This window comes from Temnothorax longispinosus, chromosome 1 (genome assembly GCF_030848805.1).
Source record: "Temnothorax longispinosus isolate EJ_2023e chromosome 1, Tlon_JGU_v1, whole genome shotgun sequence".
NCBI lineage: Eukaryota > Metazoa > Arthropoda > Insecta > Hymenoptera > Formicidae > Temnothorax > Temnothorax longispinosus.
The window spans coordinates 23,098,696-23,117,691 of NC_092358.1; the positions used below are offsets into that span (position 1 = coordinate 23,098,696).

At 32.9% G+C, this 18,996-nt stretch overlaps 5 protein-coding genes and 1 long non-coding RNA gene across 13 annotated transcripts in view; 1 reads left to right on the top strand and 5 right to left on the bottom strand.

The window, feature by feature from the left end:
- The window catches only part of LOC139818689 (uncharacterized), a 21,974-nt gene continuing 2,978 nt past the window's right edge, over positions 1 to 18,996 (top strand). Inside the window, exon 1 of the long non-coding RNA XR_011733482.1 lies at positions 1 to 183. This is a non-coding gene — a long non-coding RNA (uncharacterized lncRNA). The remainder of the gene's footprint in view (positions 184 to 18,996) is intronic.
- Positions 931 to 3,632, bottom strand: LOC139818312 (odorant receptor 4-like). Of its 2 annotated transcripts, none has more exons than XM_071786932.1 (6): positions 3,102 to 3,632; positions 2,636 to 2,987; positions 2,163 to 2,408; positions 1,858 to 1,971; positions 1,317 to 1,472; positions 931 to 1,094 (listed from the first exon to the last, which is right to left on the bottom strand). In XM_071786932.1, exons 1-6 carry the CDS (start codon positions 3,356 to 3,358, stop codon positions 1,044 to 1,046), a joined length of 1,176 nt encoding a protein of 391 aa, XP_071643033.1. In that variant the 5' UTR covers positions 3,359 to 3,632; the 3' UTR covers positions 931 to 1,043. The 2 variants fall into 2 exon arrangements, with proteins under 2 accessions (XP_071643033.1, XP_071643038.1); XM_071786937.1 differs by having other exon boundaries at positions 934 to 1,094; positions 2,636 to 2,736; positions 3,292 to 3,592.
- LOC139818457 (odorant receptor 4-like) lies at positions 5,142 to 7,429 on the bottom strand. Of its 2 annotated transcripts, none has more exons than XM_071787201.1 (6): positions 7,212 to 7,429; positions 6,568 to 6,884; positions 6,102 to 6,338; positions 5,796 to 5,909; positions 5,493 to 5,648; positions 5,142 to 5,258 (listed from the first exon to the last, which is right to left on the bottom strand). In XM_071787201.1, the coding sequence occupies exons 1-6, from the start codon at positions 7,276 to 7,278 to the stop codon at positions 5,208 to 5,210; spliced, it is 942 nt and encodes a 313-aa protein (XP_071643302.1). In that variant the 5' UTR covers positions 7,279 to 7,429; the 3' UTR covers positions 5,142 to 5,207. The 2 variants fall into 2 exon arrangements, with proteins under 2 accessions (XP_071643302.1, XP_071643291.1); XM_071787190.1 differs by having other exon boundaries at positions 6,568 to 6,913; positions 7,022 to 7,428.
- On the bottom strand, positions 8,152 to 12,018 carry LOC139818203 (odorant receptor 13a-like). 2 transcript variants are annotated; one of them, XM_071786805.1, is made up of 7 exons: positions 11,345 to 12,018; positions 10,891 to 11,239; positions 10,414 to 10,650; positions 10,094 to 10,207; positions 9,789 to 9,944; positions 9,504 to 9,533; positions 8,152 to 9,415 (listed from the first exon to the last, which is right to left on the bottom strand). In XM_071786805.1, the coding sequence occupies exons 1-7, from the start codon at positions 11,599 to 11,601 to the stop codon at positions 9,323 to 9,325; spliced, it is 1,236 nt and encodes a 411-aa protein (XP_071642906.1). In that variant the 5' UTR covers positions 11,602 to 12,018; the 3' UTR covers positions 8,152 to 9,322. The 2 variants fall into 2 exon arrangements, with proteins under 2 accessions (XP_071642906.1, XP_071642913.1); XM_071786812.1 differs by lacking the exon at positions 8,152 to 9,415 and having other exon boundaries at positions 9,439 to 9,533; positions 11,345 to 12,014.
- Positions 13,434 to 17,167, bottom strand: LOC139818157 (odorant receptor 4-like). Of its 4 annotated transcripts, XM_071786737.1 has the most exons (8): positions 16,595 to 17,167; positions 16,105 to 16,503; positions 15,657 to 16,002; positions 15,166 to 15,402; positions 14,846 to 14,959; positions 14,546 to 14,701; positions 13,551 to 13,724; positions 13,434 to 13,470 (listed from the first exon to the last, which is right to left on the bottom strand). In XM_071786737.1, the coding sequence occupies exons 2-7, from the start codon at positions 16,359 to 16,361 to the stop codon at positions 13,560 to 13,562; spliced, it is 1,275 nt and encodes a 424-aa protein (XP_071642838.1). In that variant the 5' UTR covers positions 16,362 to 16,503; positions 16,595 to 17,167; the 3' UTR covers positions 13,434 to 13,470; positions 13,551 to 13,559. The 4 variants fall into 4 exon arrangements, with proteins under 4 accessions (XP_071642838.1, XP_071642830.1, XP_071642853.1 ...); XM_071786729.1 differs by having other exon boundaries at positions 16,105 to 17,167; XM_071786752.1 differs by lacking the exon at positions 16,595 to 17,167 and having other exon boundaries at positions 16,295 to 16,373.
- Positions 17,188 to 18,996, bottom strand: part of LOC139818627 (odorant receptor 4-like) — a 3,780-nt gene continuing 1,971 nt past the window's right edge. Inside the window, exons 2-6 of one of the 2 annotated variants that reach the window (XM_071787428.1) lie at positions 18,463 to 18,805; positions 18,088 to 18,318; positions 17,813 to 17,926; positions 17,575 to 17,730; positions 17,188 to 17,364 (exon numbers count right to left, since the gene is read on the bottom strand). In XM_071787428.1, coding sequence (XP_071643529.1) covers positions 17,314 to 17,364; positions 17,575 to 17,730; positions 17,813 to 17,926; positions 18,088 to 18,318; positions 18,463 to 18,805 — 895 coding nt within the window. In that variant the 3' untranslated portion in view covers positions 17,188 to 17,313. The remainder of the gene's footprint in view (positions 17,365 to 17,574; positions 17,731 to 17,812; positions 17,927 to 18,087; positions 18,319 to 18,462; positions 18,806 to 18,996) is intronic. The other variant, XM_071787436.1, reaches the window with a different exon arrangement.

Sequence of the window (18,996 nt, forward strand, 5' to 3'; positions counted from 1 at the left end):
GACATGCGTATATCCAGTGGCCAGTCGCATCTAGTGATCTTTGAAAAAGTTTCAAGACCTAGAGGACAGATAAAAAATTCGAGGGGAAAAACTAAAGAAAATGGTCAGGTGATTGCACAATAAACAGTGCAAAAAACGTCGTTAAACTGTCATAATGTCTTAACTTCTTAGAATTTCTTTCATGTGAGTCGCTCACTGCGCATTTGCGCGACTTATTTGCTTTAATAATTTAGAGTACCATATTAAACATTGTGGACCGTACGCGATTGTATACTAAAATTATATTTGCCCTAAGGTCTCAATAAAATTAAAAGGTTTGAGATGTAGGCATATAGCGAAGAAAAATATAAAATTACCAAGAATCGTGTGTGTAAATCACTCGTACGACTCTTCGAGTTCTCGATACTTGTGATCTACCAACCTCTCTCATATAAACGTAGAAGTTCAGCATACTTTGCAAAAAGTTTTTGAAGTTCATTCGTCAGGACAGTGGAAAAGCAGCGGTGAAATCGAAGTGTTACGAAAGCATATGAGTTATCTCGCATACATGGCTATCAGCAGTGCATCTATGTATGGGGTGTGGTGGTATTTAACAAAAATTAACAAGTGCTTAGAGTATTTAGATAAATATGCCATGGCTTGTATGTAAAATGTGTTTATGTGAGCGGATCTATTTAAAGAATTGAGAATCTGTGTCACACACAGACAGTAGCCGCAGAAGAACAAAGTTCTTCACACGAAAAGAATATTACGATTTTTGTGTTGTAATTTTTTGTATACAGATAGTAATTATGCATATTACGTTGGTCTAGAAGTATACATTTAAAAAATATTTGTGTGTGTGTATATATATACAGATATTCTACATACATACATATATATATATATACAATAATATATATGTATACATGTATATACTGTGGTACCACCCCTGGTGGTATGTATGTACCTAATATGGTTTTTTAATTAGAGAAATCAACAGATATGATTTTGGTTCGTTACTTGACGACTATTATTTAGGAAAGATATATATTACGGTGCGCTTATTTCATTGCCAGCAGTACCGATAAATACGATCCCGAAGCTTTCATAATCTACAAAAATGTTGCCCTCATTAGCGATAAAGAACAATAATGTGAAAAAATTATATGCTAGAAAAATTTACTTCAAACGATAATAATTATTTGTTATGTACAAATGTATGTTAAATACCAGAAATATTATGGTAGATAACAGAAACATAGGTAACTATGTCATTGCACTTAAAAGTTTCAATTAAGATGTTTTTTTAAATAATTATTATGTACGTATCTTACAGTTGTGAAGTATTCTAAAGAGAGAACAGCCATCTTGCCCGCTGTAAACTGCAATTGCCTTTGCGATCTTAAAATTATAAACAACAGAACCTGCCTATCTTTAGCTTTCATGTCGTACCAAGCGGAATTGTACGCTGCGTTTCCGATCGCTTTGCTCTATGAAAATAAAATTAATAACAGAAAGAATTTTATAGTATTGCTCTTTATAATATTAGTTTTAATAACAAACACACACGGAAAGAACGGTTTTGCTGAAGTATCTAAAAATTTACCTTGATACAAAAATTAAAATAATTTTGTTGCACCATCAAAATAATTATAGTAGGTCACTGATCAGTATGATGATAACGCTGTAAAAAATTTTGGCATTTTAGCAATCAGTTGAGTGCTCTACATAATTATTTTGATGGTGCAACAAAATTATTTTCAGTTCTGTATCAAGATAAATTTTTAGATATTGCAGCAAAACCGTTCTTTCCATGTAGGGAATATCTACATGTTTCTTTTATTATTATTATCGCGGTAATCTTTCGTTGCTAACCTTTTTGCTCAGATATTCTCCAGCAAAGCAAAATACAAATGCTTCAAGGCTTGTTACAATGTAAAATAAAATAGACCTCGTTATTTGTTCACTGGCGTCGGGGCTTCCGATTGCCTACAATGTTGGAACAGAATTGAAAATGAACACATTTATGCATGAAAGTTGTAAATAAAAATAATAAATTAATTAAAATGATACAGGTATGTATACATAATAGAGATTAATGAATAAAAAGTTAACTCATGTAATTGACTCTAAAATGGAATACATATTTTTATATTTAAAATTATAATAAGTTTACTCACGGTTACAACGAGAAATCCTAATGAGCAAATCATCACCGTATTTGATATGAATAGCACCAAAGCGATATATGAATAGAGATTTTCAATGTTCTCTGAGAGATTAATAATTTTTTGATGTTTCCGAACAATCTTCGTAATGACAGTAACGAATGAGTCATGCCGGTCATGCGTTTTCTCGATATCTTTAGATCCAACTTCTCCCAACCAGCAAATCAGGATGTTTATTTGACTGCCCACGTGTAGAGTCTATAAATCAAACGTGATTACAATTGCTTAATTTACCTATAAACATTAGGAATGTTATAGAAAATAATTTTTACAAAATGCACATCGGCAAATTAGAATCTGATATACGTATTTAATTTTTCTCGAATTTACAGTCTAACATTTATATAGATAATTTGTTGTGGGTTATTAATTATGAATATAATTATATATTGCTTATAATACTTGTTTATGCAGGTGCAGGTTACCAGAGTTAAAAACAACGCGTTGAATAAATTAGCACTCCAACTGCACATTGCTACGGAAAGGAATTGCGTAGCTAATACCAGTCTGTACTTGCGTTGCGTATCTATAACGAAGGGGTATTCCATTTTAAAAATTAGAGGCAGTTCAACCGTTCGATCGGTGACGTCGACGTCTAACGACGCCAGGAAAATGCCAATGACGTATGCAAGCGTGGCCATTGTCTGAAGAATAATTATTCCATTGCCAATACGACTCGATAATTTCGCTTTCCTTGCCGTTTCGCGTAACTCAACGCCAGTGTTATCGCAATCACTCCAGTCTTTTGCCATCATCGTTAAGATTTCGAAAAATGTTCTATAAACGGTCAAGTTAATCAAGTATTTCGAGATAGCTACTGTATATTTTCAGAATGTTATTATTCTTTCTTTTACAAAGTACTAATGGTTTAATTTATTAAATGTCTCTTACCGCTGTTTCAACCAGAAAATTAAGAGCTTAGAGAACAGTTTTATAAACGCCAAAAAGCTACTCAAACAATCCATCAAGTTGAAAAGGTTATGGAAACGAAAATGCATTACAAGGTACTGGCAATGAAAGTATTCAGTAATTGCTAGCGTTGTCATCCAAAACATTCTGTAGAATAGCACGCATGATATACCTGGCCAGTAACCGAACATGATCAGCATGAGTTGCATCATGCGATTGATCGTACGTCTACTCGTCATAATCTTTATCTCTAGTATTGTCTATGTAAAAGCCCGGACACCAAATCCCACTATAAGAAACACTCTCGTCGAAATAGAACATATGTTCTCGCTCAAATGATATTCTCCAACCACAGTTTATGAACGTTGTGGAAAATTTGCGTGAAGACTGGCAATTTCTAGGAGCATTGTGAAGTAAATATCTCCGTTAAGCAATTGATCAATAGCAGTTGCTCATTAAATATTATTATCCAGCTGTGTGCACCCTAAGCAGAAATAGCTTCTTGCAATTTAAAAAGAAAGAGGGAGCGAACAGAGTGGTCGTGCGTTTTCTGAGTTTTCTCCGCTGACAATGCACTCGTAAATAATTTGCTTAAATACGTAATGATTTATACGCGGCGTATAGATGCCACTGGATATGCGTATATCCAGTGGCAAGTCGCATTTAATGATCTTTGAAAAGGTTTCAAGATCTAGAGGACAGAAAAAAATTCGAGGGGAAAAGCTAAAAGAAAATGGCCAGGTGATTGCACAATAAACAGTGCAAAAAATGTCGTTAAACTGTTATAATGTCTAAACTTCTTAGAATTTTTTTTATGTGAGTCGCTCACTACGCATTTGCGCGACTTATTTGCTTTAATAATTTAGAGTACCATATGAAACATTGTGTACCGTACGCGATTGCATACTAAAATTATATTTGCCCTAAGGTATCAGTAAAATATATGAGAGATGAGGCATAAAGCAAAGGAAAATATAAAATTATTAAGTATCGTGGATGTATATTACTCGTACGACTCTTCGAGTTCTCGATGCTTGTGATGTATCAATCTCTCTCACATAAATGAAGAAGTTTATCATATTTCGGAAAAAGTTTTGAAGAGCACTTGTCAAAAGATATCTTTTATGTGAGACATTCACAATTCACATATTATATAATTAAAACTAACGTAGTATCTTTTTCTGTGAAATACTTTTAATACCTTTGTATCAATTTATAATTATTATACGTCTTGCTATTGATTAATCTAGAAAATGATGAATTAAAAAAAATTGGTTAAAACTCGAAGTTACACTTAAGTCATATATCAGAAAAATCGATCGCGTATGAGTGCATAAGAGAATTAAAATTGGCCAAGATAGTAATCGTTCAAAGCTGTCTACAGAATGAAATGTACAGTAAGTCCGGCAATATTCCCAAAATAAGAAGTGGAAATTCTATAGATGGATTGATGGTGTTCATATAGGAATTTGTTCTATACTTTTTTTGGTTTCCACTTTTTTATATCTGTCCACTGACTTTTTCTTTAAAAAATCTATTGTTATTAAAGTGTCAGATGTTATCAAATTGCAGAAAGCCGATCGGTAATGGTGTCTATCAAAATGACTGAAATTTGATATGATAGACTTTTTTTAAACAGCGAAAAAAAGAAACCCAACCATTACGGAAGTATGTGAGTTTTCTCGCATGCAATTCGCAGCGCATCTATGTGCGATGGTGATAATTACAAGAAATAAACAAGTGCATAAAGTGCATAAGCAAAAATGCGTGTGCAGTGATGCGCGCATTTATCGATAAAAGGGGGTTCAGAATACGGGCCAATGTGTTTATATGCACGAAAATTTATTTGGAGGATTAAAAACCTATGTTCTACACAAAAGCCGTATAGATACACATAGTTTGGCCCACGCTAGCGAAAGGAATATCGCGACTTCTGTATTACAGTTTTCTGTATCAGTTAGTAACTGTGTATATTACATTAGTCTAAAAGTATACATTAAAAAAATATTTATTATGTGTATATATATATATATATATATATATATATATATATATATATATATATACACATGATGGATATTAAGGCGTTCATTTCATTGCCAGCAGTACTGACAAATACGATCCCGAAGCCTTCATGATCTGTAAAAATTTTGTCCTCATTAGCGATAAAAAACAATATTGTACATTATGATATATATATGTAAAGAAATTTATGTCCTAGGAAAACCTACTTTAAAATATATTAATATTATTATTCGCTATGTTAAATACCAGAAATATTATGATAGATAACAAAAATATAGGTAACTATGGCATAGTATATATAAAAGTTTTAATTAAGATATGTCTTTTTATAATTATCACGTATCTTACAGTTGTGAAGTATTCTAAAGAAAGAACAGCCATCTTGCCCGCTGTAAGTTGCAATTGCCTTTGCGATCTTAAAATTATAAACAATAGAACCCGACTGTCCTTAGCTTTCATATCGTACCAAGCAGAATTGTACGCTGCGTTTCCTATCGCTTTGCTCTATAAAAATAAAATTAATAACAGAAAGAATTCTACAGTATTTCTCTAATATACATATAATATATATTAGTTGTAATACAGCAAACATAGGAATATCTACTCTGTCTCTTTTATTATTATCACATTAATCTTTTTTTTGTTGCTAACCTTATTGCTTAGATATTCTCCAGCGAAGCAAAATATAAATGCTTCGAGATTTGTTACAGCGTAAAATAAAAGAGACCTCACTATTTTTTCACTGGCATCGGGACTTCCGATTGCCTGCAATGTTGAAACAGAATTGAAAATAAACACATTTACGCATGAAAAGTTAAAAATAAAAAATTAAAATGATATATGTATACATATAATAAAGATTAATGCATGAAAAGTTCGCTCATGTAATTGACTCTAAAGTGGTATACAAATTTTTATATTTGAAATTTTAATATTAATTTGTTTATATATACTCACAGTTACTATCAGAAATCCCAATGAACAAATCATGACCGTATTTGATGTGAATTGCAGCAAGGCTATGTACGAATAAAGATTTTCAATTTTTTCTGAGAGATTGATAATACTTTGATGTTTCCGGATAATTTTTGCCATGCCAGTGAAGAATGATTCATTCGTTCTATTAATGTCCTTATATCCGACTTCCGTCAACCAGCGAAGCAGGATGTTTATTTGACTGCCCACGTGGAGAGTCTAGAAATCAAAATTCTGTCATTTATGACAACGTGATTACAATTATATATTTTTATCTATAAAGATAGGAATAAAAATGCACGCATGCGAATTAAAAACTGAAATAGCTTGATATTCAATTTTTCTCGAATTTGCAGCTTAACATTTATATGGATTAATTGACATAGGCACTAATTATAAATATAATTATATTTTGCTCACGATACTTGCTTATGTAGGTGCGGGTTACCAGAGTTAGAAACAAGGCGTTGAATAAACCAGCTCCCCAACTGCACACCATCACGAAAACGAATTGCGTAGCTAATACCAGTCTGTACTTGCGTCGCGTGTCTATACCGAAGGGATATTCCATTTTCATCATGAGTGGCAGTTCAGCTGTTGGATCTGTGACGTCGGCATCGGCTAAGAGAATTCCAACGACGTATGCAAACGCGGCGATTGTATGAAGAATAATTAATCCATTACAAATACGACTCGATAGTTTCGCTTTCCTTGCCGTTTCGCGCAACTCAACGTCAGTGTTATCACAATCTTTCCAATCTTCCGCTGTCATCGTTAAGATTTCGATAAATTTTCTACAAACGATCGAGTGTTTCGAAATAATTGTAGCACATTTCCGCAATGTTATTTTTGCCTTTCTTTACAAAATTTTCCAACAGTTAATTTTTTCAAGTGGCCCTTACCGCTGTTTTAACGAGAAGATAATGAGTTTAACGGTCAGTTTTACATGCGCCAAGAAGCTACTCAAACAGTCCATCAAGTCGAAAAGATTGTCGAAATGAAAATGTGTTACAAAGTACCGGTAGTGCAAAAATTGATTAATTGCTAACGTAATCATCCAAAACACTCTGTAGAGTAGTACGCATGATATACCTGGCCAGACACCGAACATAGTCAGCATAAGTTCTACCGTGCGATTAATCGTACGTTTACTCGCCATAATTTCTTTCTCTGCTGTTGTCTATGTACAAGCCAGGGCATCAAAACCTGGAGATACTCTTGTCACTGTATATAGAACATATGCTTTCACTGAAATTATATTCTTCAACCACAGTTTGATGTACGTTGTTGAAAACTTGCGTATAGACTGGAAGATTCTAGGGTTATTGCAAAGTAAATATCTCCCTTAGGCGAATGATCAATGGCAGTTGCTCATTAAATATTTTTATCTTACTGTGTGCGCAGTACCACGAAGAAGTAGCTTCTTGTAATTTAAAAAAAAAAGAGAGCGATCAGTCTTTTTTGCGTTCTGTCCACCGCTGACGATGTGAATAATTTGCTTAAATATGTAATGATCTATACGTGGAGGTGTATGTACATCCGGTGGAAAATCGCTTCCAGCGAGAGAAAAGAGATTCGAGAGGAAAACTAAAGAATATGGCTAGGTAATTGCGCAATGAACAGTGCACGAAATGTCATTAAACTGTCATAATGTCTTAACTTCTTAGAATATCTTTCACGTGAGACACTCACTGCGCATTTGCGCGACTTATTTACCTTAATAATTCAAAGTATCTTATGATACATGGTGGATCGTACGCGATTGCATACTAAAATCATATATGTTCTGAAGTCTCAGTAAACTAATAATATTAGATGTATGGTACAAAGTATAGGAAGAAAATAAAATTATTTGGTATGCGCGATATACTCGTACAACTCTTCGAATCCTCGTTATTTGTAACTATCAATCTTTTTCAGGTAGAGAATTTAGTATTTTACAATTAACATGATATTTTTCGAATTACTTATCTGGGATTTTGCGTGCACTTGCACGATTGAATCGGAAGATAAATATAAAACAGGTATACGATTACAATAGGATAAAAATTTTATTTAATATATGTTCATATTATATATATAGATATGCATTATAACGAAACTAATCACTCTGTCTTACTTTGGCCTCCAGCCGGGCTTTATTGGATAATATTATTTAGATATTATGTAGCATTACTTATCGTTTATTCAGGTAAAATGTAAACAATTTAATCGTAAATTTTACTTGCTTCAGAATTCTACTAAAACGGTCCAATAAATAAAAAACAGGTCGTGAATTTAAATACATAAAAAATATCGATGGCAAATTTCATCTCGTGCGAACGTGATAATTTATTACGTCCTGCAGATTATAATACACGATGTGCCTGGTCATTTATCGCATACGGTGAGGATTTAAGTGTAACGTGTGATTTATCAATGAGAACAGAAAAGTCAAATTGATATTTCGATTTTCTATTCTCTTTAGTTAATTATACTTTTACGCGTCATAATTCATCATTTCTCTTCACTCTCGTTTTTATGCAAGGGAAAGTATTGATCGATTTATACGCAACAGAACAAACACTCCTTCAGAAAGGTGAGAGAACCGTGTTCCCTTTCTATTTCTCTCTCTTTGTCTCGTTCACTCAATGTATTTGCCAATGAGAACTCGATGTGTATTTTAGACAAGAATATCTGCATAAAGACTGGGAAGTCCTACGAGTTCATCAAATGGACGCTCCCTATCAGAATCGACCAATGAGAGTATCTCATTAAATATTTTTTTTTGTGTCACGTGCAGCCCTCGCTTGTATACGCTTACCGCAGTTTCTCACAACATCGATACAAGAAGAGGGAGAACACACGTAGGGTCCTGCCTTTTTCCTTCGGGCGCAGGTGATGTAATCGCGTATTTAAATATGCAATGATTCCTGCGAACGCGAACGCGGCGACGTACACGTCCGACGGTCAGTCGTATTTCAGCGTACTTCGGAAGAGTTTTGAAGTTCATGCACCGAGAAGCATAAAAAAAACACAAGTTTTACGAAAGTGAGTTTTCTCGCATGCAATTCGTAGCTCATCTATGGGCGATGGTGATATTTACAAGAAATTAACAAGTGCGTAGAGTACAGAGTACAGGCACAAAAAATGCGTTTGTGTTTATATGCTCGGAAATATATTTTAGATGATTGAGAAACTGTGTTTTAGATAAAAGTATAACTTTACATAATTTTGTTCACATTAGCGAAAAAAATATCACGACTTCTTAAACTGCAGTATACAGTTATTAACTGTATATTGTGTCTGGGGTTGATCTAAAAGTATACATTATAAAAAATATTTTCTATGTATATATTATATACAAGATTGATATTACAGCATTTATTTCATTGCCAGCAGTACCGATAAATATGATCCCGAGGCCTTCATGATCTATAACAATATTGACTTTATTAGCAATACCAAAAAATATATATGCATTATTATATGATATGTCTATGCAAAAAATTTTGTACGCTGGATAGATTAATTTTGGACTTTCGAATAATAATATTATCATTTGTTATATATCAGAATACATATCAAAAATATTCCAAATATTGTGATAGATAAAAATATAAGTAACTATGTCATCGCACATAAAAAATGTAATTAATATGTTTTTTCTGTAATTATTACGCATCTTACATTTGTGAAGTATTCTAAGGAGAGAACAGCCATTTTGCCAGCTGTAAGCTGCAATTGTCTCTGCGATCTTAAAATTGTGAACAATAGAACCCGACTATCTTTAGCTTTCATATCGTACCAAGCGGAATTGTACGCTGCGTTTCCGATCGCTTTGCTCTATGACGATAAAATTAATAACAGAAAGAATTCTATAGTGTTGTGGTGATCTTTACAAAATATTAGTTTTAATACAGCAAACGCTAAAATATCTATATGTCATTGTCTGTATTGTTATTACAATAATTGAATAATCTTCCGTTGCTAACCTTATTGCTTAGATATTCCCCAGCGAAGCAAAATATAAACGCTTCGAGATTCGTATTAAAGTAAAATAAAAGAGATTTTACTATTTTTTCAGTGGCGTCGGGGGTTCCGATTGCCTGCAACATTGAAACAAAATTGAAGATGAACACATTTACGCATGGATCAAAAGTTAGAGATATTGGCTTAAATGAACATAATGAATTAATTAAAATGGCATATACATAATAGAGACCAATACATAAAATGTTGACTTATGTAATTGACTCCAAAGTGAAATACATATTTTTATATTTGAAATTTTAATATTAATAAATTTACTCACTGTTACGATCAGAAATCCCAATGAGCAAATGATCACCGTATTTGATGTGAATTGTAGCAAGACGATGTATGAATAAAGATTCTCAATCTTCTCTGAGAGATTGATAATACTTTGATGTTTCCGAATAATTTTCGTAATGACAGTGACGAATGAGTCGTGCGTTTTCTCGATGTTTTTAGATCCAATTTCCCTCAACCAGCGAAGTAGGATGTTTATCTGACTGCCCACGTGTAGAGTCTAGAAATCACAATTCTGTCATTTTGACAATGTAATTACAATTACTTATTTTACCTACAATATAAAGACTAAGAATGTTATGAGAAATGTATTCGATAAAATGCAGGCAGATTAGAATCTGAAATAGATATTCAATGTTTCTCGAATTTACCTAACATTTATATAGCTTATTTGGGACATTAATTATATGAATATAATTATATTTTGCTTATAATACTTGCTTATGTAGGTGCAGGTTACCAGAGTTAAAAACAAAGCGTTGAATAAACAAGCTCCCAAACTGCCCACCATCACGAAAACGGATTGCGTAGCTAATACCAGTCTGTACTTGTGTTGCGTGTCTATAACGAAGGGATACTTCATTTTCATAATGAGAGGCAGTTCAGCTGTCAAATCTGTGACGTCAGTATCGGCCAGGAAAAAACCAAAGACGTATGCAAGCGCGGAGATTGTATAAAGAATAATTAATCCATTACAAATACGACTCGATAGTTTCGCTCTTCTTGCTGTTTCGCGCAACTCAACGCCAGGGTTATCGCTGCAATCTTTCCAATCTTCCGCTGTCATCGTTAAGATTTCGATAAATTTTCTACAAACGATCGAATGTTTTGAAATAATTGCACATTTCCGCAATGTTATTTATTTCTATCTTTACAAATTTTTTTAATAGTTTATTTTATTAACCGTCTCTTACCGCTGTTTCAATGAGAAGATAATGAGCTTAAACATCAGTTTTACAAACTCCAAGAAGCTACTCATACAGTCCATCAAGTCGAAGATATTGTCAAAATGAAAATGTGTTACAAAGTACCGGTAGTGAAGGAATTGATTAACTGCTAACGTAGTCACCCAAAACACTCTGTAGGGTAGTACGCATGATATACCTGGCCAGACACCGAACACGGTAAGCATAAGTTCTACCGTGCGATTGATCGTACGTTTACTCGTCATAATTCTTTTTTCTGCTGTCTCTGTTCAAGTTAAGGCATCAAAACCTAGGGACTCTCGTCAAAGTATAAAGACCGTAAGACCGTATTCTCTCGCTGAATTTATATTCTCCATTCAGTTTGATGTACGTTGTTGAAAGTTTGCGTGAGGACTGCAAGGTTATATATAGGATCATTGTGAAGTAGATATATCCCTTAGGCAATTGATCAATGGCAGTTGCTTATTAAATATTTTTATCTTACTGTGAGCACACCACGAAGACGTAGCTTCTTGTAATTTAAAAAAAAGAGCGATCAAAGTTATCTTGCGTTTCCTCCGCTGACAATGCACTCGTGAATAATTTGCTTAAATATGTAATGATCTATACGTGGAGGTGTATGTACATCCGGTGGAAAATCGCTTCCAGTGAGAGAAAGGAGATTCGAAGGGAAAAACTAAAGAAAATGGCTAGGTAATTGCGCAATGAACAGTGCACGAAATGTCATTAAACTGTCATAATGTCTTAACGTCGTGGAATATTTTTCATGTGAGACACTCACTGCGCATTTGCGCGACTTATTTATCTTAATAATTCAAAGTATCTTATGATACATGGTGGATCGTACGCGATTGCATACTAAAATCATATATGCTCTGAAGTCTCAGTAAACTAATAATATTATATGTATGGCACAAAGTATAGGAAAAAAATAAATATATTTGGTATGCGTGATATACTCATATAACTCTTCGAATCCTCGTTACTTGTGACCTATCAATTTTTTTCAGGTCGAGAATTTAGTATCTTACAATTAACATGATATTTTTCGAATTTGTTATCTGTGAATTTATAGGATAAATTTTTTATTATCATGTTTATATTTTATATATGGAAAATATTTATATTTTATAAATGGAAAATAAGTATACGATTACAATATATATATATATATATATATATATATATATATATACGTATATGATAGTTACATAGATTTAACACATATAAATTACTGTTATATCTTAAATAGTTAATTTATTAAAAAGGATTTTGCACATTTCTTATGGAAATTGGATTTCGGTGATAGTGGCTGAAACTTTGGAAATAGTTTATGTAATGCTGATCAAAATTAAAAGTCACAATGGATTGGTCACAATGGTCACAATATATTATTCTGCACAATCACTTATTTTTTTTATTAATACAAAAATGTATTTATATGAAAAAATATATATATGCATGTATATACACATATATGAATTATAACGAAACTAATCACGCTGTCTTACTTCGGCCGCCAGCCGGGCTTCATAATGCATAATATTATTTAGATATTATGAAGTGTTACATATCGTTTATTCAGTTAAAATGTAAACAATTTAATCGTAAATTTTACTTGCTTCAAAAATCTACTAAAACGATCCAATAAATCAAAAACAGGTCGTGAATTCAAATACATAAAAAATATTGATGGCAAATTTTATCTTGTGCGAACGTAATAATTCATTACGTTCTGCAAATTATAATACGCGATGTGCCTAGTGGTCATTTATCGCACACAGTGAGCATTTAAGTGTAACGTGTGATTTACCAAGAAGAACATAAAAGTCAAAATGACATTTCGACTTTCTGTTCTCTTTAGGTAATTATACTTTTACGCGTCATAATTCATCATTTCTCTTCACTCTTGTTTTTATGCAAAGGAAAGTATTAATCGATTTATATTTACGATTACGCAACAGAACAAACGCTCCTTCAGAAAGGTGAAAGAACCGTGTTCTCTTTCTATCTTTCTCTCTTTGTCTCGTTTACTTAATGTATTTGCCAATGAGAACTCAAGAATATCTGCATAAAGACTGGGAAGTCCTACGAGTTCATCAAATGGACGCTCCCTATCAGAATCAACCAATGGGAGTATTTCATTAAATATTTTTTTTCGTGTCACGTGCAGCCCTCACTTGTGTACGCTTACCGCAGTTTCTCACAACATCGATACAAGAAGAGGGAGAACACACGTAGGGTCCTGCCTTTTTCCTTCGGGCGCCGGTGATGTAATCGCGTATTTAAATATGCAATGATTCCTGCGAACGCGAACGCGGCGACGCGACGTACATACATGTCCGACGGTCAGTCGTATTTCAGCGTACTTCGGAAGAGTTTTGAAGTTCATCCACCGAGAATCAGCAAAAAAACACAAATGTTACGAAAGTGAGTTTTCTTGCATGCAATTCGCAGCGCATCTATGGGCGATAATAATATTTACAAGAAATTATAAGTGCGTAGAGTACAGGGCGTAGAGTACAGACAAAAATGCGGTTTTTTTTACATACTCGAAAATACATTTAAATTGAGAAACTGTGTTTTATAGATAAGAGAGAAAAGAAGCCGTATAACTTCACATAATTTTTCTCACACTAGCAAAAAGATATCGCGACTTCTTAACTGTATATACTGTATATACAGTATATACTTCTGTGAAGTATATACAGTATATTCTGTATATACTTCTTAACTGTATATAAAGAAAACTGTATACTGTGTCTGGGGTTGATCTAAAAGTATACATTTAAAAAAATATTTATTATGTTTATATTATATACAAGATAGATATTACAGCGTTTATTTCATTGCTAGCAGTACTGATAAATACGATCCCGAGGCCTTCATGATCTATAACAATGTTGCCTTTATTAGCAATACCAAAAAATATATATGCATTATTATGATATGTCTATGCAAAAAATTTTGTACGCTAGAAAATTAACTTTGGACGATAATAATATTATCATTCGTTATGATACATATCAGAAATATTGTGATAGATAAAAATATAGGTAATTATGTCATTGCACATAAAAGATTTAATTAATATATATATATATATATATATATATATATATATATATATATTTTTTTTTTTAAATATATATATATATATATTTTTTCTGTAATTATTACGTATCTTACACTTGTAAAGTATTCTAAGGAGAGAACAGCCATTTTGCCAGCTGTAAGCTGTAATTGCCTCTGCGATCTTAAAATTGTAAACAACAGAATCCGACTATCCTTAGCTTTCATATCGTACCAAGCGGAATTGTACGCTGCGTTTCCGATCGCTTTGCTCTATGAAGATAAAATTAATAACAGCAGGAATTCTATAGTGTTGGGTGTGGTTTTTACAAAATATCAGTTTTAATACCACAAACGCTAGAATATCTATATATGTCATCGTCTGTATTGTTATCACAATAATCTTCCGTTGCTAACCTTATTGCTTAGATATTCTCCAGCGAAGCAAAATATAAACGCTTCGAGATTCGTATCAAAGTAAAATAAAAGACATTTTACTATTTTTTCAGTGGCGTCGGGGGTTCCGATTGCCTGCAACGTTGAAACAGAATTGAAAATGAACACATTTACGCATGGATCAAAAGTTAGAAATGTTGGTTTAAATGAACATAATGAATTAATTAAAATGGCATATACATAATAAAAACCAATACATAAAATGTTGACTTATGTAATTGACTCCAAAGTGAAATACATATTTTTATATTTGAAATTTTAATATTAATAAGTTTACTCACAGTTACGATGAGAAATCCCAATGAGCAAATGGTAACCGTATTCGCTGTGAATTGTAGCAAGGCGATGTATGAATAAAGATTCTCAATCTTCTCTGAGAGATTGATAATATTTTGATGTTTCCGAATAATTTTCGTAATGACAGCGGCGAATGAGTCATGCGTTTTCTCGATGTCTTTAGATCCAACTTCCCTCAACCAGCGAAGTAGGATGTTTATCTGACTGCCCACGTGTAGAGTCTAGAAATCAAAATTCTGTCATTTACGACAATGTGATTATAAATTATACTGATTTTACCATAATATAATATAAAGACTAAGAATGTTATAAGAAATTTATTCGATAATATGCAGGCAGATTAGAATCTAAAATAGATATTCAATTTTTTTCGAATTTACAACCCTGCAACATTTATATGGATTATTTGGGACATTAATTATATGAATATAATTATATTTTTCTTATAATACTTGCTTATGTATGTGCAGGTTACCAGAGTTAGAAACAAAGCGTTGAATAATCCAGCTCCCAAAGCGCACACCATCGCGAAAACGGATTGCGTAGCTAATACCAGTCTGTACTTGCGTTGCGTGTCTATAACGAAGGGATACTTCATTTTCATAATAAGAGGCAGTTCAGTTGTCAAATCTGTGACGTCGGTATCGGCTAGGAAAAAGCCAAGGACGTATGCAAGCCCGGAGATTGTATAAAGAATAATTAATCCATTACAAATACGACTCGATAGTTTCGCTCTCCTTGCTGTTTCGTGCAACTCGACGCCAGTGTTATCGCAATCTTTCCAATCTTCCGCTGTCATTGTTAAGATTTCGATAAATTTTCTACAAACGATCGAATGTTTTGAAATAATTGCATCACATTTCCGCAATGTTATTTATCTTTACAAATTTTTTTAATAGTTTATTTTATTAAGCGTCTCTTACTGCTGTTTCAACGAGAAGATAATGAGCTTAAACATCAGTTTTACGAACTCCAAAAAGCTACTCATACAGTCCATCAAGTCGAAAAGATTGTCGAAATGAAAATGTGTTACGAAGTACCGGTAGTGAAGGAATTGATTAATTGCTAACGTAATCACCCAAAACACTCTGTAGAGTAGTACGCATGATATACCTGGCCAGACACCGAACACGGTCAGCATAAGTTCTATCGTGCGATTGATCGTACGTTTACTCGTCATAATTTTTTTTTTTTTGCTGTTTCTGTTCAAGTTAAGGCATCAAAACCTAGGGACTCTCGTCAAAGTATAAAGACTGTATGCTCTCTCTGAATTTATATTCTCCACTCAGTTTGATGTACGTTGTTGAAAGTTTGCGTGAGGACTGCAAGGTTATATATAGGATCATTGTGAAGTAGATATCTCCCTTAGGCAATTGATCAATGACAGTTGCTTATTAAATATTTTTATCTTACTGTGTGCGCAGTACCACGAAGAAGTAGCTTCTTGTAATTTAAAAAAGAAGAGAGCGATTAAAGTCATCTTGCGTTTCCTCCACTGCTGACGATTCACTCGCGAATAATTTGCTTAAATATGTAATGATCTATACGCGAAGATGTATGTACATCCGGTGACAAGATGTTTGGAAATTATTAAGAACTAGAGGACAGAAGAAAGATCCGAAGAGAAAAAATAAAATTATTCGTTCTGTAGTTTGCATGAAATGTCATTAAGTGCTAACTTTTTTCGAATTACCACTATTACGGAAAGAAGCATCTGTCGAAGAATATCTTTTATGTAAAGCACTTACTGCGCATTCGCGAACTTATTTGCTTTAGTAATTCAGAGTATGATACATCGTGGATCGTTCGCGATTGCATACTAAAATTATATATTTTTTTTAAGTATCAGTAAAATAAATAATATGAGATGTAAGAAGCAAGGCACCAGAAAGAAAAATAAAATTATAAAGTATCATGTATGTGAATTAGTTGTACGAATCTTCGAGTCTCCGTTACCTGTGTCTTATCAAACTTTGCAATAAGAAAATAAATGTAAGACTTTACGATTGCAGTGAAATGAGATTTTTATTCAATACGTGCATTTTTTAAATATAATAATTTGATGTAACACTTTTAAGTCAGTATTATAATTATTAATAGTTATTATATTTTAAGCACTCGTATTTTTGTCGTCAATACATCGCTAGCATGACTGATACATAAGATGCTGAGGCTTTCATAATCTATAACAATGTTATGCGTTTGTCATTAAATTAATATATGAAAATAGGAATTGTCAGATTAAGACATATGCGTAAAGTGTTATTAATTTATTATGAACACTACTGCATTATAGATAGCAAATACGCGGGATTGCAATTAAATCTTACATTACAGTAGAAAATAAACTTAAACATTTTTAACGTAACAAAATATTTTGAGGATATTCTTACATTAAGAAATCGTTCGAAGGAAAGATCCATGAATTTCCCAATTGTAATCGTTAGCTGGTTTTGCGATCTCATTATCAGGAACAAGATAATTCGGCTGTCTTGAAATCTGCACTGGTACCATTGGGAATTGTATGCAGCGTCTCCGATTGCTCTGCTCTATATACCGAGAATTTATAGAAGAAGAAAATCAGCGGTTCACTTGTTAATAATTGGACACATCATAGATGTTAACGCTAACCTTTGCGCTTAAATATTCTCCAGCGAAACAAAACATAAATACTTCAGAAGTCACTGCGGCGTAAAATCCAACGAATTTCATCAAAATCGTAGCAGAATCTGGGTTTCCAATTGACTACAATGTTAAAAATAATACTTTTCAACAATGATAATTTTAAAATAGTTAATACTAAGTCGTTGAACATAAGTTAAATCAATAATCCGCAAACTTTTCATTAAAATTATTTTCCATTGAATTATTGATCTTTCAGCTTTGGAACTCATCACGGTTCTTACCCTAACAAGCAAAAAATCGATGCTGCAAATAATCAAAGTATCTGACATGAATAGAATCAACGCAATGTCGGAATATAAATTCTTAATGTTTTTTGAAAAGATAATAATATTCTGATGTTTTTCAATTATTTTCCTTATCGTTTTTACGCTCAATCTGTATTCGTTATCCTTTGAAATGATGTCTGACAACCATTTATCGAGAATCTCGAGTTGGCCAGCTAAATGCAATACCTGAAAGATTTCGAAAGTTTGATTTCATCTTGTGCTTTTGTAATCGCAGTAATTATACAATAACATTGCGTTGCATTAGTTCGCGGACTCGACAGTTAAAAAATTTTTAATCAAAGCATTTTAAAGCAATTTTATTTCACTCACCAAAACAATGAGAAGAGCGTTTAGCATGACAGCAGCGCTACCGTAAAGCACTGTACAAAAAAATTGTATGACTAATACCAATCCATACACGAAACGCGTATCGCTGTTGAACGGGAAATCCATCTTTAGAATGAGTGGTCGCGTAGATATGTCAGTTGCTTCTAAGTTACTCATGAAAATGCTAGCGCAGTATAACGTTATAGCTATTGAATAGGTACCGAAGACGAAATTAGTAAAATTATGCGACAGAATGGCTTTGCTTATTGTCACACGTGTGCTAAAGTCGTCACTGCTTATTTTTTTCCAGTCCATTGCCATCATTGCCAATATCTTAACAAATGTTCTACGAGCGATTTCATGAATTACCACAATAATAGTAAAAAAATATATTAATTTCTTAGAGCTACGTACGTGCAAGAATTTTTATAACATTGTGGTGTGTCAAATGCACATATTATATAATTAAAAATAGTATTATTATGTCTCTTTCTGTGAAAATACTTTTAATATTTTTACAGCATTCAAATTATTACA